Raw genomic sequence first — 16,931 nt, 5'->3', positions numbered from 1 at the left:
ATTTCACCTGGACAGCGACGCTACAGCCTACTCTTATATCGTAACCCAAATGTCAAGGGATCTTTTACATGCACACCAATAGGTACACAGAATCTGAGTTTTACATACCATCCAAACAACTAGACAGCTGTCCTTGTAGGGGGGCCCTCCATTATGCACCACTGACAAGGGTGGAAACCACGCCTGATAATAAAGAAAGTAAATCACGATATCTTACCGTAGAAGTTGAATATTTTTGTTAAATCAATACATTATGGAGTTTATTAAATATTTGTTTCTGTTTAGGGTTCTGATGACAGTTTTGCTCATCTCCAAGGTAGCAGTGAAGAAGATCAAGAATCAGATCTACTACAGCAACCAGGAAATATTAATTATAATAATCCTATATATCAAGCATCACAAGATGATGATGATGATGGTGTAGAACAATATGATAATTAATTGTCAAAATAATAGTATTTATAATGAAAGCCACCTTTAAATTTTAATCTAAATTAATCAAATAAGAATGCGGAGGGTTTTTTTTATGATTTTGACGTGAATGATTTACTGTAGTGTTGGTTTTTATGTCTTTATGATCTTGTCAGACTCTCAATTCTTTAGGGATCTTTTAATGAGTGCAGTCTTGTAAAAAGCTTTAATTGTAAATATCCATTCATAACTATTTCACTGCAATTAAGAATCCATGTAGAAACTGGGTACATATATTCATTGTAGGTTTGAGGGAAATTCGGGATTATTTTTCTATAATGCCACAGCAGTGAGTAAACAGGACCATAGTATGATAAAGCATATATAAATTGCCTTCAACTGTTTCCAACATTGGATGTTGCAGATTCCATTGTCATGATTCTTCTCTCCTCAGTTTTGTTATCAGAATTGGGATAAGAAAAGATGAGATTTTATTTAATGGAAACATCCATTGAGGACAGCATACAATATAAACATATGTACATGTCATAATAAGTGATATTTGAAGAAAAAAAAAGATTTGATATGATTCTGTCAATCAATACAATTTAGGTTTCCCCCATTAATGAGATAGGTGATCTATACTACTGACATCTTGCTTGGTTCCCTCCCTGTAAGACAACTATTTTTCTCAATCATAATCATATTTGGGTTTTTTAATGGTATAAATTTCACATGCTATATATATAGGGAAAGTCCATCACAATTGTATTTCTGAATTATGCTTGTGAAAGATTTCTTGTCTCCATAAAAGGAAAAAAATACATAGTAACTAAAACATTTGTTGTCCCCCGCCTTTCGAAGAAAGCAGGGGACTATTAAAATGGGTTCGTCCGTCTGTCTGTCTGTCCGTCACACTTTTTGGGACACAATAACTCTCTTCCTAATTGAGCTAGAATGTTCAAACTTGGTGTATGTGTTTATTAGGTCAATGCCTTGATGGAGTTCGAAGATGAGCATTTTCCGCTTAGGGTAAGCAGAGATAAGCAATTTGATTGGTTGATGCTTTGGGACACGATAACACTCTTCCTAATTGGGCTAGAATGTTCAAACTTGGTGTATGTGTTGATTAGGTCAATGCCTTGTTCTAATTGGGCTAGAATGTTCAAACTTGGTGTAGGTGTTTATTAGGTCAATGCCTTGATGGAGTTCGAAGATGAGCATTTTCTGCTTAGGGTAAGCAGCGATAAGCAATTTGATTGGTTGATGCTTTGGGACACGATAACTTGAGTTCTAATTAAGTGAGAGTGATGAAACTTGGTGTATAGTTTTATTACATCAATACCTTGACTAAGTTCGATAATAAGCATTTTCTGCTTATGGGTAAGCAGAGCGATAAGCAATTTGATTGGGTGAGACTTTGGAACACATTAACTCTCCTTCTAATTGAGCTAGAATGTTCAAACTTGGTGTAGGTGTTTATTAGGTGAATGCCTTGATAGAGTTCGAAGATGAGCATTTTCTGCTAAGGGTAAGCAGAGATAAGCAATTTGATTGGTCGATGCTTTGGGACACGATAACTTTAGTTCTAATTAAGTGAGAGTGGGGACACTTAGTGTATAGGTTTATCTCATCAATACCTTGAGTAAGTTCCATAAATAAGCATTTTCTGCTTATGGGTAAGCAGAGCGATAAGCAATTTGATTGGTCGAGACTTTGGAACACAACTCTCCTTCTAATTGAGGAAGAATGTTCATACTTGGTGTAGGCATTCATTAGGTGAATGTCTTGATGGAGTTCGATGATAAAGCTTGTCTGCTTACGGTCAGCAGAGATAAGCAATCTGATTGGTTGATAACTTTGGTTTTAATTAAGTGAGAGTGATGAAACTCTGAGTATAGATTCGTTATATCATTACCTTGACTAAGTTTGTTAATGAGAATTTTCTGCTTAGGCTAAGGATCGATAACTTTGATTCTATATGATAGAGAGTGATCAAACTTAGTGTATAGGTGATAATTTGTTTGATTGCTTGATACTTTTGAAAAAAAATAAATGTGCGATTAATGAATATGTGTCATCTATTTATTTTGGGATTTCGGCGGGGGACATCAGCCTCACTGTTGGCTTGTTTTAATTATCTAAAATTAATGAAAAATTATTTTAAGTACAGTATAAAAAAAAAAATTAAAAAAAATGTTTAATGACATTAGCATGCATTTATTTGTAAATAGGTTTATTTATATAATCATTATTATTGTAATAAAATACATCATAAATCTTTTTTTGATAATAAAATACTGTGTGTTTTATCAAATGCAAACATATCACAAATTATAACACACTAACCTCGTACACAACCATGCTATGGATATTTAAGTCATTCTCATTGTATATATATATATACCGGTATATGACACTCAATGAAAACAAACCACTTATTAGTTAAATACAGATTTAAAATAAATTTTAAGTTAACTATAAAATAAACAATAAATTATATTATAAGGTATTGAAATTGTAGAATGATTAAGATATAAACTTGTACAATAAATTAATTACAAGGCAACATAAAGAATGAACAGTAAATTATACATACAACGATATAAAATCAATATGAAATCCTGAATATATTAATACTGTATATCACGTGTTTTAAGTGGATTTATAAAAAAAAGTCCCTGCTATCTTTGATCACAACAATAGACTCATGTATAGACTATAATTGTACATTGTGTAATAAAAGATTGTACATACACTATATGGTTTTAGGTTAATTTATTGTACCATAAAATTATTTCAAATACAAGCGGTCTGTGATGATCAACTAAATGGATTTGATGTTGGTCAACACAGATCACAACCAAATATACCCTGTTTTCAGGAAACCTGCAACATTTTGTAGCTATCTAATAAAAGCTTCATGAACAGTAATTAATCTTAATATTATTTTTTTATATTACATATTCTAGATGGGTATTCATGCATGAAAATAATAAGAATATATCTATAACATAATATATATATTGTTTACTAGTATTGGTCATTGGGTTATTATTTTATAACAATGAAATTGTGTTCAGTTAATATTTGTTAGTATTGTGTGATCAATGGAGATAACTGGAATGGTGACACATCAATCATCACATTTCCCATGCACTTTTTAATTTTTTTTTGCGCAAGAGAGAGAAATGGGATTTAACATCCACTCGACACAAACCAGGTCATTTCAGGACTAACATATGATTCAATTTTATTTCAATAATTCAGTTGAGCATAGGGGTCTGTCTGTACCAGTGTGAGGAAACCGGAATACCCGGGAGGTTGGACAGGTGACCCTACTGCTTGTCATGTACAACTAGGGAATCGAAACCATGCCAGCTGACTCGATGAGTCAACGTGCACATGCTAACCATTCGGCCATCTAACCCCTCAATTTTTCTGCAAAGTAGACTTATTGTAATTAATACAATTGAAATATTATTTCATTTTTCACAATAATGAGGTAGTATGTGGTGGTATTTCATAGAACTGAGTTAGTATTGAGTACATCATGATGATGATATAATAATTATCTACATCCATTAATTCAGATGTCTCCCAATAAAATAAAATCATTTATTAACCAGTCTCATTAAAATTAGATCACTTATTTCATTTTGATTTTAATAGTTCTGATAACTTAATATAAAATACCTATAAACATAATGAAATTATCTAATTTTAATTTGGCCAGATTTACAACTGATCAATCTTAGAAATATTCAAGTCGGAGATTATTGAGTGTTGATATTTTGATTTTGTTTTCTTAATTCCATGTTAAATAAACTGAGTACATATTTAGTTTGGATTAAGCCACAAGACATTTGAAATGTTCGAGAAAATGCAATTGATGCATCAAGCCTTTATAGTTCGACACTGTGTTTATGAGATGGTGACAGACCAGCATCAGTATTTTTAATCAAATGATAATAAAAGTTAATAGCTTGTTGGTAATTTAGTAAGGATATACGTTCGTTATTACCATGAAATCGTGGTAAATCTTCTGGGTACATATATGATGGTGTAAATCTATAGATGTTATTAGAGAGATGGATATAGTGTTTTGTATCTGTATTACCAATCATCACACCTGTTACAATAAACAAAATATAAGTTATACATAAAACAAACATAGGGTTGCCAGGCAATGAATATAACTCATAGGGACAATAACTCTTCTAAAAACCGACAGTTAAATTTGTTATAACAAAATATCTCAAAAAGATTGACCTGTAGTGCTTTGTAGAAGGTTTTACTGACAAGGAGAACAATTCCACATAAAAATCTGAATTTCAATAGGGTTCCTCCTTGCCTTAAGATAAGAGTCTATTGTATCAATATGCCCATTAAGATTTAGAGCAGCATACATATTATAAAAATGGAAATAGCATAAAAACTTGAGACAAGCCAAAGATTACCAGCAAAAACTCCAACCTGTACAGGTTTTATAAACAACAGGGGCAATTAAGTGTGACCTTCAATTTCTTTCTGTAAGGTTCTTAGCTGCATAATCCCAGCAAATTAAACAAAAAACCATTAATTTTCAGTTCCGGGAATTCCCCTTAAAATTATTCCAGTTACATGTATTTGAATTTGCATAAACATTGGTAAAAAAATAATATAAAGTAACAAGCCCATTCAAGTTATATAAATTTATGTAAGTATAAAATACCTGGTGCCACCACTGAATTTGTCCAAACTTGTCTGATACTATTTTTAATCATCTGGTAACCAAGGTTATTATCATCACAGGGCGATATAGGTAGTGGTTCCATGGAATTTTTTATTTCAAATGTAACTCGATCATCATTGATAATATAACGATCATAATCTATAACCTAAATATAGTAATACAAATAACTGTTACAAATGTAACTCGATCATCATTGATAATATAACGATCATAATCTATAACCTAAATATAGTGATACAAATAACTGTTAGATGGGCTATACAATTATAACTCGATCATCATTGATAATACAATAATCATAATATATAACCTAAATATAGTAATACAAATAACTGTTAGATGGGCTATACAATTATAACTCGATCATCATTGATAATATAACAATCATAATCTATAACCTAAATAGTAATTGTCATTAAAATAACAAGATAAAGGGGATGGATTTGGTGCACCGGTTAGAGATTTACATTCGTGACTAAATGATTAAAATGTGTGTTGAGTATTGCATCTTTGAATAAAATAATTCATCCTATATTCCAGTCTACCCAGATGTAATCAGTCTAATAGCCTTTAGTCTTTATACCCAAATAGTCAGTAACAACAACATGCTGTTTTCAATACCTAGTCTTTACATATATCATCTGAATTGTTATTGCTTGTCTATATATAATTGCCCTACACATTTGTTACTGTACTTGCTTGAAAGCGTTAAGAACACTCTTTGAAATGTCACCTAAATAAATCAGTAATTGTTCTTCCATACGTATGTGTTATAGTTTAGTGTATTTTAACTCATTCACATACCTGAACTTTCTGTGGAAGTAAGGGAGCCACAGTGGCTAAGTGATTGGAGGTCACGGGTTCACTCCCGGTGTTGGTCGAGAAAGTTCATCGGAATTTTCCGGCATGGTTTCCCCTTGTCAGTGGTGCAGTTTTTGTTTATTCTTCTGATGCTATGAAAAACTGAGATCCAGTATACACATTGGCTTACACGTAAAAGATCCCTTGGCAGGAATTTGATATAAGAGTAGGCCGTAGCGCCGGTGTCCAGGTAAAATTTCCCTAATGGCGTATGGCCGTCATTTCATTTCTGTGGAAGTAAGCAGTCTGACTGGAGGTGATTGAAGGGGAGAAAACTATTAGATTAATTACCTGTTGTATTGATTGTGCAGGATGAATTCTATGATTAACAATAGCTACAGCATCTTCTGGTATTATATTGTCCTACAAATTATCAATAACAATTATTATAAAAAGATACTTAAAGATATCTACAGAAATTTTAAAAAGGTCATGAACTTGAAATAAAAAAAAATTGAGAAAGTTGAGACCTATTTTTAATAAGGCGAAATTGTTGAAAACTGAAATAAACATCCACCAAACTCCATCTTGTTTATTTTTTTTAATCTTTGTGTTATTGTCAGAGAAATTGCAAATTTCCTAAAAGAGTAGATGAACGCTTTATGATCATAACATTTGATGAATTTGATTACTGAAGATTTAAAAATCTATGTATAGCATTTGTCTAAATTTCCCCGAATGCATATATTGATTCTTCTGTTTAAGCTACATAAGAATTCAATCAAAATTTGGTTAGAAAACTTAATATATCCTTTAAAGCCACCTCCTCTGCAATATCACAATAGGTGGAAGCCACATTCAGCCCCAAGAATCAACACCCTTTAAACCTGCTTATAGTGATTTGAGGGGAGGGACTTTGCATCACTTGCAAACTATAATATTATAAAACTTAATTCCCTAAACGAATCAATCTGAAAAAATATCATTCATTTACAAAGATATGATGAATTGAAAATTTTGCAACATTTGGTATCTGCAGACAATTTATATGCAAGCCAATACAATTAAATCCAACAGGGCACTTATCTATCATTGATATTTTGCTTTCTTACTTAAACATACATTATGCAAGAGCTAAATCATTCTATTGCAGGTCTTTCTTTCTTTCTTTAGGCTTTAAATGTTATCTTAATTATTAATTAGACATTAATTAACTTATCCAGACCATAATCAACCCTCGATACCATAGTTAGCTTGCGCTATTTAGTGGATTGAATTCATTTTGTGATGGATAATTTAATGTAAGAATGGATAATCGAGACTTTGTTTATTTTTGTACCACTGTTAGCAATAGCGAGTGAGGATAGCCCATGGCTCGAAATGTTCGCCTGTCTACTTGTCGCTGACAGGCGATTTTTTCGTCTGACAGGTAGCAAATAAAACTACCTGTCGCTTGCGACAGGTGGACTAAATTTTACTTGATGTTCAGTAAATTGACCACAATACTCACGTCCACGTCACGTACATTTAATTATTCGTTTCTAAATGCAAGAATTAAGCACAGAAATACCGCGAAAAGCCGCCATTTGCACTGTTTACATTTCGCTCTGTCGTCGACTACAGTTACTCACACAGTTTGGAAGTAGACAATTTTATATCAATGAATTTCACACCATCTACGCTTGTTTTCATCTGCTTGACACTAGTTTATAGCATTATGGAGTATTATATCTAAATAAATTAAAACGCACCCCCAAGTCACCTGAAATAATTCTACCGTAACGACACCACAGTAAATATAGTAGTGGTTGGAATGGAAATACACACGGCTCGTTGCTTGGTGTATTTAATCATTTAAAAAGTTTTAAACAATTTCCATAAATAAAGGCTATGAATAATTTATAAGACAATTTGACAAAATCAAAAAATCAGGTCGGAAAAATATTTCATATATAAATATAATTTGTAGTGTAAATATAGTCCGGTAATGTGAGAAGGGAATTCCAGGTGGCGTTATCTGTCCTTTGCACGCGGTACATGTAAATACGGTGCCATGCACAGGTGTGATTTGTGTTTTGATATTTAATTTATTACGGATATTTTAAAATCTGAATTCTACAACTCAGCGGTGAAGTATTCGATTTAGTACGGAAGTGGGGTACCATGATACTTTGCGGAATTCACGTGGATACGGATGATAGAATTGTACGAATCTTCGAGTCGCTGAGCCAAAGCAGATTCGCCGACTTTCAAGAACTTTTAGGCATTCCGATGTCGAAGAAATAAAAAGGTTTCATATTACGATATTTATATAGAGCAATGTACGTCAAAGACCTAACCACGTGCGTGTGTACCTACATGTATGGATATGTGTGATGTGATTGGTCTTTGAGTTTCATAATTGAGAGTGACAGGTTATTTACTGAAGCGACAGGTATGAAGAAAAGCTACCTGTCGCTTGCAACAGGTAGCTTTTTTTAAACATTTCGAGGCCTGGGATAGGCTAAACTTGAATCACTAATATATCGGTTCAAAGTGAAGCAAATTGACTGAAATTTTCAGCATATTCTGTCTTCATTATGCTTTTTTTTTAACTATTATAGCGAGAACTGTCAGCTCTTTATCTAATCTTACCTAGTGCCCCTTTAATGTTACATAATCAATATAAGTACATTTTAGTTTTTAGTTTTATAAAAAATATATCCTTTCTTCAGCCCGTTTCAGTGATCCTCATTGATAGTAAGACAATGAACAATAAATAGAGGTTTTTAAAAACACCCTACCTTTACTCCAGACTGGAACATGGTAACTGCTGTAACAGTTCTTACAATGGCATTTGTTGATGGTGACATGGCTAGAAACCTTTTCAAAAGAAAAATAAAATAACAATGAAAATATTTAATAGCAATTTTGTATAGACAGATACACTTTCTTCATGTCTACAATTTAATACATAATTCACGATAACTACTAGAATGGAAACAATTGTTAACACAAAAATATATATATACACATGTATATAAAAGCAATGAAGTTACCTCATAGACTTCCAAGTATAGGTATTTATATAGGGAAAGTTTTTGAGTTTGCCCTCGTTTAATTTGCACCCCTATCCATAAAGAGGATGGTTTAATAGATGGTTTGTTATTCTGGCATAGACACAGTCACAAATTTAGTATACTTACCTTGAAATTAGGGGACTAAACAACCATAGATTTGACATCAGCATTCTGTACGGTAGACTTAACTAAATAACAGAAAAAATTATAACGTCAAAAATTTTTTTATTATAAATATTGTTTTAATATGAAAAACAAATCACAGTAATGTAAATAATGGTGTCAAATATAAAATCAATGCCTCATTCTATAACTGTGATGACCATGATTTGCAAATGAATTCTGTGCTTGTTATTGTAAAATTAAGTATTTGAAATCATGTAAAATTCATCGATTTTAGAACTCATTTTAGTCAACTATAGATTATTTACAATTACTTCAAGACGAAATATTTCCTTGTTAGATCATACTTTACTATTTATTAGCAAAATATGATCTGGTAGCCAGTTTGTTAAAATAGTGCACCGAGGAGTGAGTAGGTGGAAGTGAACTACCAATTACTTCCTATATCAAGCTTTTGAACAAGAACATTCAGCCCAATAGAATTCATGTCTACAGATAAATCATTAGTGGTCTGCATCCAGGTAATTAGTCTCAAACCAAAGATTACATAAATGATAAATTTATTCAAAAGTAAAACCCACCTCTGACGCTATATGTTCAAACATATCTTTTTCTGGTCCATAACCAAACATACTTGGATGTGGTGTAGTTTCTAACCTAAACAAGTCAATAATAATAAGTACATACCGGTACAAAAGGGTACAATGTTCTCGGAGTGGTTGGAAATAAAATCAAAGGGTTTAACGTCCGATTGTTCTGCTACAACTGGGCTAATGAAGATGACCATACACCATACAGTGTGCTATGAGGGATATTTTGCCCAGACAGCAGTGCTACGGCCTACTCTTATATCAACTTCCAAATACCATGGAATGTTTTATGTGTACGCAGGACCTCGGTTTTTCATCCCATCCAAACGACTATACATCGTCCCTTGCCAGGCCTTCTGTCCCACACTACTTACAAGGGGGAGCCACGCCAGAAAATCCTGATGAGCTTTTTTCAGCCAATGCAGGAATAGAGTAGGAGCCCAGGCGGTTAACCTAGCTGAAAAGTGTACCAATTTTCCCCTATATGGTATCAATGTATGTATATCTGGTATCATCAGAATGTAAGTCTGCGGGGTTTCTGGTGGTGGCTGTGGTATTCCACGCCCAAAATGCCATGCCCCCCAACTAGTCTAGATTAGCTCAAAAGTGTACCACATGAAAATCGCACAGCAATGTACCGTACATCTTCAGGTATTACAAAAACACTCTGACAGACATTTCTAGTGGTGGGGTACCCCTGACAGAGCTATGTAATTGCCAGACATTTGTAGTGATGGAGTATCCCTGACAAGAGTTATCTAATTTCCAGACCAAAGCTAGACTAGATTAGCTGAAATCTGTACCACCTAAAACAGCTTTGGAGTTGTTCAGTACCACCACAGGAATCATGAATGACCACTGCCAGACAGTTTGTGCGGTGGGTTGCCCTTAACAGACATGCCCAAAATAACACGACCCCCAACTAGGATAGATTAGTCGGCACTGTTCCTGTGGTCCAAAAAATTAAAAATTATGCCAGGATGCGTAGAATACTAATACCTAGCACATATGGAAGAGGCAATAAACTGCGGTTGTAGGAACAATTTTATTTTTAAAAAACGCATTTTTAGCCCCACAAAATGTTTTTTGCCCAAAAATCAATTTCTTGCAATCGCAGTTTATCGCCTCTTCCATACGTGCTAGGTATTAGTATCCTACGCATCCTGACTAAAAATCTAATTTTTTAGAACACGGGAACAGTGCCTGTTAAGCTAGCCTAGTTGGAGGCGTGGCATTTTGGGGCGTGTCTGTTAGGGGTAACCCACCGCACAAACTGTCTGGCAGTGGCCATTCATGACTCCTGTGGTGGTACTGAACAACTCCAAAGCTGTTTTAGGTGGTACAGATTTTAGCTAATCTAGCCTAGCCTTGGTCTAAATATTAGATAATTCTTGTTAGGGATACTCCACCACTACAAATGTCTGGGAATTACATAGCTCTGTCAGGGGTACCCCACTACTAGAAATGTCTGTCAGAGTGTTTTTGTAATACCTGAAGAGGTACGGTACACGGCAGTAAGATTTTCGTGTGGTACACTTTTGAGCTAATCTAGCCTAGTTGGGGATCATGGCATTTAGGGCGTGGAATACCACACCCACCACCCGAAACCCGGCAGACTTACATTCTGATGATACCAGATATACATACATTGATACCATATAGGAGAAAATTGGTTCACTTTTCAGCTAGGTTGACCCCCTGGGCTCCCGGTCTAGAATCAACACGAGACCTCCAGGTTAGTGAGCCAACGTCTTATTGACTTAGCCACCGTGGCTCCTAAGTGGTTGAAGTGAAGGAAAATTAGATAGCTGTACAGTTTTGGGTTGTTTTTTTCAACTTTATGTAATTATTCAGGTAGTAACAAGTAAGAATAATCAAAATCCAGATCCACACATCCATTTTATCAAACTTAAATAGTTGCCATGGGATCAAAATTTTATAAAAAACACAAAAGTCTAAAGTCTTTATGACTTAAACTATAATATTTATATTTCTATCTCCCATGGATTAAGCTAGTCTGGGGCATGTAGCATGTGTTATAAAGGGGTCCTAAACAATACACCTTATTAGCTGACTGAGGTGTGTTTTCACAGTTCAGCTGAGACACATTCTATTTTTGCTATGACTTGAAATATCATTGCATTTATGCACATCGGATACCACACTTCCATTAATTACTGTGTTAAAATAATAACACCAATTAAAGATGATAACTGGCTAACCTGAAATACCCAGTCGTTGTAAAAGTTGAGCCCATTATTGTAGCAAAGGCTGAATGAATCAGAATTTAAGGCTTGCAGCACCTATAGTGAGCCCCTTGAAAAGGTGGAGTCTAGCATTTTCCTACAACATGTACGTCACCATGGCAATATCCTTTTCTTCTCCTGGCAATGCTTTTTTTAAATTTTGAAATAAGCGTTGTTATTATTACCACGTTAATCTACCTATGAACAGCTTGAATCAAAATGCTTAAAGCACTTTCCTTTGGAGGCATGGAGGAATGACCTGGTTTGCCTTTCACCTTTAACCTTAAGATAACCTGACCTTTTTCTGATGTACCAATACTGAAATTATACAACATAATAAAATAGTAGTCATAAATGCCATTATGTATTCACAAGAAAAGGAAATATAAATAACACCTTACTTAAAGGTGCAATGTAAACAGATGGCTAATAAACATGTTCCATAAATTTGCAATCATGTGCCTGTCTGGTGATTCCCTTATTACATTATATTTATTAAATATGAATCCAAGGGACTCATAATTATATGGTGATATGTAGAGTGGGTATCAGTATGGTAATGTATGTTTATCAGTCAGGGTGGAGGGGGTGGATGGCCTAATGGTTAGCACGCGCGCGCTGTATCACGAGGCCTGTCATTGAGTCAACTGGCATGGTTTCGAATCCCCGGTTGTAATTGACAAGGAGTAAGGTTGCCTGTCCAATCTCGTGGGTTTTCTCCGGGTCCTCTGGTTTCCTCCCACTGCTAAAGACCCCTACGCGCAAGCGAATTATTGAAATAAAATTAAACCATATGTTAGTCCCGAAATGACCTAGTCTGTGTCGAGTGGACGTTAAACCCCATTTCTCTCTCTCTCTCTCTTTAGAAGTCAGGGGCAATAACTCTAACACTGCTTTTGAAAAAACTCTCAATCCATTTTTCCTGGTTCTAACTATCAGATCCCTAACATGTTCATTAATAGAAATGGGCTATTAAAATTTTGAAAGCCAATTACATGAAATTAAAGATAGCGGCATGAAATAAATTAAGAACAGCCATAACTAACGTTAAGACTGATCAATTTCAATAATTCTTGGACAGATATTCTTTATGGTAAGGTTCAGTATTTTTACTTTATTCTGGAATATTGAACCTATAAGATTTATAACTTTGCCATTATTTGACTGACCTGATGTTACTTTCTTTCAAATATATAATAATTAAATAAGTGTGTTATTTTTCTTAATTATTTTTAATATCAAATCACTTATTCAAAGTGAATCCAACTTTGGCTGGCTTTTGGCTGGCTGGCCACACATGATACGATACATACAGTACATTTCATACTTTTGAAATATATGACCTACTGTCTGCTAATTATTATAAGTTAGTTAAACTACTTACAGTGCAGATGGTTTTGACAGTCCTGGAACCAAACCATCTAAAACATTCAACCCTTCATCAATAATATATTCTAGTTGATTGATACCTTTCTCTTCTAGTTTATTTGCTATATTGAATGCACCAACTGATCCGCCAATCTGCAAAATTTAATACACTGACTCTAGCTATACAATATCTATCTCGAAACGTAAATCAACATCATTAACCCGTTATGTGTGTAGTTTTTAAAACGTTAACTACCCCCTATTGTGTAATTAATTTGACGAAAAACGTCATTTTTGGACCTTTTCATTCCTGAATACAAATGATAGTAGTCTGAAACCATATTAAAACTAACGGTAAATAGCGTTGTCTCCCTTCAATTAGATTTCCTCGATCAGGCGTAATATAACGCCCTACACATGCTGCAATCGTATGTTCGAAGAATAGGTTGGGGAAAATACCTCCAAGGCCTCATATTACGCCCTACACACGGTGAGTGGCAGTTGTCCAGGACGTTATATAACGCCCTACGCATTTAACAGGTTAAAAGACCATAAAAATGTATTAGGTTATATCTAACTTATTTCAAGCAAACCCTTAAATCCCAAAGAAAATAGACAACACTTCACTGAACTATTCCACCCTACTGTCAGCCACATCATGAAATCTCACTAAAATCTTACTGAGGTTAACCTCTCCTACTTCCTTGTGTTGAGGCATGCTGACTGCATTTAATACTTATTATAATTATCTCCCTTGATGCATTATTTTCAGCTATAACATTGTCTTCTAATTGGCCTAAAGCAATTAAAAAATCATAGGTATGCACACTCGTAGATTTTAAGGCCTGTTGCTCTAAGTAACAGCACTAGAATGTTGCTGCTCATCAAATATGCTACATAAATGACAAGTAGTCTGATATTGTTTTCTTTCAGTCAAGAACCAAGTTACAAAAATACACGACCATACCTCTTCATCATGACCAAATCCTATATATATTGTTCTTTTTGGTTTAAAACCATTAGACAGTAGATACTCCATAGATTCCAATATTCCCTTTAAAAATAAATACAGATAACAAGATTAATAAGGAAAAGATATTCATAAAAATAATCCTTGAAAATAAAGAAAATTAATCTTTAAATAGTATCAAAAATAAGCCATGGACAATAGATTCTGTCAGAGATCTACTATAAGGGGATCACAATATATTTGAATACAGTATAATTGAGAAAACCTGGAAGATGTGTGAATGTTGTATGATATGTTGCAGGAAATATATAAACTTAACCTGACTTGAGTACTCTAGTCTTGAGGTGAAATGGGGTGGATTAGGAGTAAGTTGAAAATATATTGCTTTTGACAGCACATTTAGTGCAATTTAATTGAAGTCTTTAAAAGAAAACCAGTGCTGAGAAAATATGTAGTTTTGTCATCCAAGTTTACCAGCTTAAAAGGGAGAGCTATGCTTACTTGCACTTATATATATTTCATGATATACCATAATCACTCAGTGTATTATCCATGTAATAGTAACAGTAAGTTCATGGGGTGGGGGGCGCACTATACACAAATAAAATCTTAAAGACAAAACTGTGGACAAGACACAAACTACACAGACATTGCAAGCAATAAACAACAAAACTTAAATCAAGTGAATGGATTCGTGCGTCCACTGCAATGTATATACCACTTCACAACAGAGTTCGTACTATGGGTCCATTTTATTTGATTTAGAGGAAATAAAGACGATAATTCATACACACCAGTACTATTAAATACTTACAAAAACACCAAGTTTAACATCAACAGTTCCTCTAGCATAGATAAATCCATCATGAGTTTCCGCACCAAAAGGGGGATAATCCCAGTTTTCTTGTTGAGCAGGTACAACATCAAGATGGCTGGCAAGTAGATATGGTATTAAACTAGTATTGGTACCTTGTATGGTGTAAAGTAAACTGTAATTTCCCACCACATCTAATGTCACAAGTGGAGAAGAATGCACTATTGGATATTCTGGAGGGAAAAAGAACATGTAAAAGTTTCTTCAAATTCAAATGCACCATTAGATGGGGTTATAGATGCATGTATGGCCTCTTAGATGATTGGACCAAGCTAGTGCAAGTCTTGAGTATTATCTTTTCAGTTTGAAACAACCAGTGATGGCAAAGTAAACCGCAGGGATGTCAATTGGCAATCCTCAATACATTTCAGTAATTTGCAATGTGTTTAAATTTATATTTGGACATCATGCCTATAGAAAGGTTAACCCAGAAAGTAGGAGAGATTATTTGCCATCCATATTCAGTACTTGGTACTCTTTGCATGATAAGGCCTGTAGGCTAATCTACAACTACAGGTGTGGAATGCTGTTTATGTGCTTTACAGCCTACTACTTTTGCTTGAAATAAATTACATGTAGCCTAGGCCTACATGTCAACTTTTTTTTTCTTTTTTTTTTGGAAGGAAAAGGCTGTTATTGTTCGCAGCTTTACCCTGTAGGCTTTTTTAAATGGTCCACTTACGGTACCATAACAGATAACATGTACACACAGATCAAGGCATAGCCTAGGGCCTACTATCTTGTCTGAATATTGCATAGACTATATAGAGTGTATAGTTCAGCTCTGAACGTAGGTCTCATTACACTCGCCCTGTAGGCCTACTGGGCGAGTGTAATGAGTCCTACGTTCAGAGCTGAACTATAGCCTATAGAGTGTAGTCCTAACTCCTACTCCTGTGTATTTACCATTGAAAAGGATCATTAAAATCATATGCACCACCACAACACAAGCCCAATGTTTTTTGTATGCACTCTCGGTGTGATTCTTTTTCCCTATTCTTGATTTACGGTACCGGTATGCAATTATTTATATAATAGGCCTACCGATCTATAGATGTAGGCTAACAGTAACAGGCTTATGTAGGCTAACATGGGCCTACCGATAGGTAACTCCAAAAACAGAGAGAACAAAACAATAAATCTTAAGAAATTTAACCTTTTTTAATTAAATTTTGTATATCTACCAAGGCCTGCTCACTAATATCGTCAACATCTCTTGAAACTGTTTGGATTCTTAATCCTTTTTTAAATCTTTCCAAAATCTGATCATTTAGTTTTATAAAATCACTATCAGAATTTTTACATTCTGCTACTTGGTCAGTTCTTACAGAAAACGTGAATGTTCTGACAACAACTATTACAACTAATACACCCAGAAATAACCCAAAACCACCACAACAATATTTCACACCACTCGTCATCCTGTTCCCTGTCACATGAACTTATGAAGTAAAAGTAGAGTGCTCAAAGTTCGGGTAAAAGTGAGTTATCCACCCTTGACTTGATTAAAATCAAGATAATGTTTCAATATGGTATTATAAACTGTATGTAAAGAGGTACATGTATGTTTCGTTGTGGTTTGGGTTCATAATTTAGTTCCTGTGCCTATTATCGGTAAATATTCCTGCATCCGATATATTTTATTTGGAACCTTCCGATGTGTCAAGGGAGGGAACTGTGTTTTAGGCTATTGATCTAGCCCCTCAGTCAAAATGTCCAATAAATGAAAGCACTTAGCAGGTCGAACTTAGGTA

The 16,931-nt window shown here is 34.4% G+C and overlaps 2 protein-coding genes across 2 annotated transcripts in view; one reads left to right on the top strand and one right to left on the bottom strand.

Moving 5' to 3' along the window:
• The window catches only part of LOC126826678 (stabilin-2), an 83,752-nt gene extending 80,580 nt beyond the window's left edge, over positions 1-3,172 (top strand). The window contains exon 44 of the mRNA XM_050555672.2: positions 286-3,172. Coding sequence (XP_050411629.1) covers positions 286-441 — 156 coding nt within the window. The 3' untranslated portion in view covers positions 442-3,172. The remainder of the gene's footprint in view (positions 1-285) is intronic.
• LOC126826680 (N-fatty-acyl-amino acid synthase/hydrolase PM20D1.2) lies at positions 2,487-16,775 on the bottom strand. Its single transcript, XM_050555674.2, has 11 exons — positions 16,334-16,775; positions 15,118-15,350; positions 14,301-14,387; positions 13,350-13,486; positions 12,164-12,283; positions 9,711-9,786; positions 9,133-9,194; positions 8,731-8,809; positions 6,299-6,370; positions 5,126-5,291; positions 2,487-4,543 (listed from the first exon to the last, which is right to left on the bottom strand). Exons 1-11 carry the CDS (start codon positions 16,596-16,598, stop codon positions 4,317-4,319), a joined length of 1,524 nt encoding a protein of 507 aa, XP_050411631.1. The 5' UTR covers positions 16,599-16,775; the 3' UTR covers positions 2,487-4,316.
• Between the last annotated feature and the right edge of the window lie 156 nt (positions 16,776-16,931).

The sequence above is a fragment of the Patella vulgata genome, chromosome 7, assembly GCF_932274485.2.
Source record: "Patella vulgata chromosome 7, xgPatVulg1.2, whole genome shotgun sequence".
NCBI classification, from domain to species: domain Eukaryota; kingdom Metazoa; phylum Mollusca; class Gastropoda; family Patellidae; genus Patella; species Patella vulgata.
The sequence above is the reverse complement of the archived record's forward strand: the minus strand, read 5'-3'. Positions and strand labels throughout refer to the sequence as shown.

Coding starts and splice junctions, on each gene's coding strand:
- LOC126826680 (XM_050555674.2), bottom strand. CDS start 16,598: ATGACGAGTGGTGTGAAATATTGTTGTGGTGGTTTTGGGTTATTTCTG. Junction 15,351..16,333: donor ACAAAATTTAATTAAAAAAG/GTTAAATTTCTT, acceptor TTTTCCCTCCAG/AATATCCAATAGTGCATTCT. Junction 9,195..9,710: donor TTGAACATATAGCGTCAGAG/GTGGGTTTTACT, acceptor TCTGTTATTTAG/TTAAGTCTACCGTACAGAAT.